At 31.8% G+C, this 2,767-nt stretch overlaps 1 protein-coding gene across 1 annotated transcript; it reads left to right on the top strand.

Annotated features, from left to right (window-relative positions):
• The first annotated feature begins 12 nt into the window (after window positions 1–12).
• Window positions 13–2,654, top strand: LOC100573703 (zinc finger MYM-type protein 1-like). The gene is made up of 3 exons (XM_029491907.1): window positions 13–87; window positions 352–1,693; window positions 1,762–2,654. Exons 1-3 carry the CDS (start codon window positions 37–39, stop codon window positions 2,652–2,654), a joined length of 2,286 nt encoding a protein of 761 aa, XP_029347767.1. The 5' UTR covers window positions 13–36.
• The last annotated feature ends 113 nt before the right edge of the window (window positions 2,655–2,767 follow it).

The raw sequence follows: 2,767 nt of genomic DNA, 5'->3' as shown, positions 1-2,767 counted from the left end.
GTGTTATACAAACACGCCGTTAGAAATAACATCAAAATGGACATTCGAACGTTTTTCAAAAAACCACGGCTAGAAAATGATGAGATAGTAAGTACATTAAAATTAATTATAATTACTAATAATTCAAATCATTTTTAAAAATTAAATTGGACTACTATTATAATATAGAGGTATGTTCATTTTTCGCGTGTGCTATAGAACATAATAATATAGTCATCCCGTTCGTGATTTGAAATCTATTGTTAATTGTTGTCGAAATATTTTATATAATACATTTTATTAAATGCAATATTTAAATTTATGAACACAATTATTCAATTAATCTGATTAATTTTTACATTTTATTTACAGGAAAATAGTTTTAATAACCAGTCACAACCAACTGAACCAGCGAGAAATGCATCTCCAGAAACAAATGTATCAGTGTCACTTCCAGAGATTGTGCACCAACATGACATAGGATTATATGTGAATAAACCTGCAACTGAAACTATTGACTTGTTTCCGGGACTTCAAAATTTGATTTGGACTCCTCCAGAAGACTATAAATTTCCTGTTTCCGAAAAAAGAAATTTAAAATTTCAAAGAAGTTGGTTGCTTAAATATAAATGGTTGGCTTATTCAGCAATTATGAATGGCGTATTTTGTAAGTATTGTGTGTTGTTTTCTGTCGGAGGTGGAGGAATTGGACATCAAAAGTTGGGACTGTTAGTTAAAAAACCGTTTACAAACTGGAAAAAAGCTTTAGAATCATTTAGTTACCATAACTCACTAGAGTATCATAAAACTTCATTATTAAAATCAAATATGAGAGCAGAAATTGATAACCAAAACATTTTACCAGTTGATTTACAAATTTCGGAACAACAATTAAATTTCATTAATGAAAGTAAAAAATGTTTGATTCCTATAATCGAAACTTTAATATTATGTGGCCGGCAGGGTTTGGCCCTTCGTGGTTCAAATGATTCAGGGAGAATAACCTCCGAAGAACCTTTAACTAACGATGGTAATTTTCGGGCTCTTTTAAGATATCGAGCAAAAACTGACGATCAGCTTAATACTTTTTTGCAAAATTCCTCAAAAAATGCCATGTATATAAGTAACCGTATACAAAACGAATTTATTGTCATATTTCATAATTTAATTCAAAAACAGATTATTGAACGAGTCAATAAATCTCAAGCTTTTTCAGTAACAGCAGATGAAACTGCCGATATTGCTGGCATAGAACAAGTCTCAATATGTGTAAGGTATTTAAATAATGATGACGCTAAATTAAAAATACGTGAAGATTTTTTATGCTTTGTACCTGTAGCAGATGTAACTGGGAAAGGTTTATCAAATGTTATTTTGGATTTCCTTGAATATTCTGGAATTGACTGTGCGTATTTATTTGGACAAGGGTATGACGGGGCTAGTACTATGAGTGGTGAATTTCACGGAGTTCAAGCGTATATCAGAGAAAAGTATCATTTAGCTCTCTACTCACACTGTGCTGCCCATAGTTTCAATTTGGCAGTTAGTGCCGCATGTAGTATCCCCCAAATTAGAAACTGTCTTGGTACAGTCCAATCTATTTACAACTTTTTTAATACACCAAAACGACAAATTGCACTTCATGATGCAATACAAAATAATGAAACTTTGTTACAAGAAAAGAAAAAAAACTTAAAAAATACTGCGCAACAAGGTGGGTACAACAGCATGAATCAATTGGAACCTATATAGATTTACAACCAGCTGTTATTGACGCCTTAGAAAACATTTCAAGTACTTGGACAGATTCAAAAACAACATCCGGATCTTTTCAACTCCTTTCAGCAATAAAAACCTTAGAGTTTCAAGTATCAATTCACGTTTTGCATTCAGTACATGCATTGGCTTTATCATTGAGTAGAGTTTTACAAACAGAAAATCAAGATTTGGTTGAGGCTGTTAAGTTAGCAGATGCAGCAAAACACGAACTTGAAGAAAGAAGACAATATTCTACAGAAAACTTCAACAAAATTTTTGTGACTGTAGAAGATATTTGTAAGAAGTACAATATACCTGTGACTAAACCAAGACTCGTATCACGCCAAACTAACCGTTCTAACATTATAACAGACTCCGTAGCAGATTATTATAAAATTATTATTTACATACCATATCATGATTTATTTATCACTCATCTTCAAGATCGCTTCCTCAAACATCGAAATATTTTGTCCAATTTCTCATGTCTTTTTCCTATTGAAACTACATCTTTAGACAAAGTTGCTTGTAAAACGTTGTTTGAAACCTACAGTTCAATTTTACACGACGATTCCCCAGAAATTTGGATAAGTGAGGTAGAAATTTGGCGACGACGACTAGTTGGTAAAAATATTCGAAATGCCCTTGATGCCCTTGATATTTGTAATGCAGATGCATTTCCAAATGTCCATAAAATGTTACGTGTAATGTCAGTTTTGCCTGTGACTACAACGACTAATGAAAGGTCATTTTCTACATTACGTCGGCTGAAAACTTACCTACGATCAACAATGGGCGAAGATCGCTTAAATGGACTGGCATCATTGAATATACATCGAGATATAAACGTGGACATAAATCAAGCACTGAATCAATTCTTTTCTGTCCCTCGTCGAGTTAATTTATTAAAAAAATGATTTGTATTTTATGGTAGGTATTGTTAAAAAACACATTTAACATAGGTACTTACAAAATTAATAATAAATATAAATAAATTATAATACTATTTGCTGATTATTGATGTATCTAT

The sequence above is a fragment of the Acyrthosiphon pisum genome, unplaced genomic scaffold (genome assembly GCF_005508785.2).
Source record: "Acyrthosiphon pisum isolate AL4f unplaced genomic scaffold, pea_aphid_22Mar2018_4r6ur Scaffold_15120;HRSCAF=15775, whole genome shotgun sequence".
NCBI lineage: Eukaryota > Metazoa > Arthropoda > Insecta > Hemiptera > Aphididae > Acyrthosiphon > Acyrthosiphon pisum.
This window is presented reverse-complemented; position numbering and strand designations above follow the sequence as displayed.

Excerpts from the sequence above, each read along its gene's own strand:
- LOC100573703 (XM_029491907.1), top strand. The coding sequence starts at position 37 with ATGGACATTCGAACGTTTTTCAAAAAACCACGGCTAGAAAATGATGAG. Across the intron at positions 88-351 it reads GGCTAGAAAATGATGAGATA|GAAAATAGTTTTAATAACCA; the intron begins GTAAGTACATTA and ends TTTTATTTACAG. Across the intron at positions 1,694-1,761 it reads AAAAAATACTGCGCAACAAG|AAAACATTTCAAGTACTTGG; the intron begins GTGGGTACAACA and ends TTGACGCCTTAG.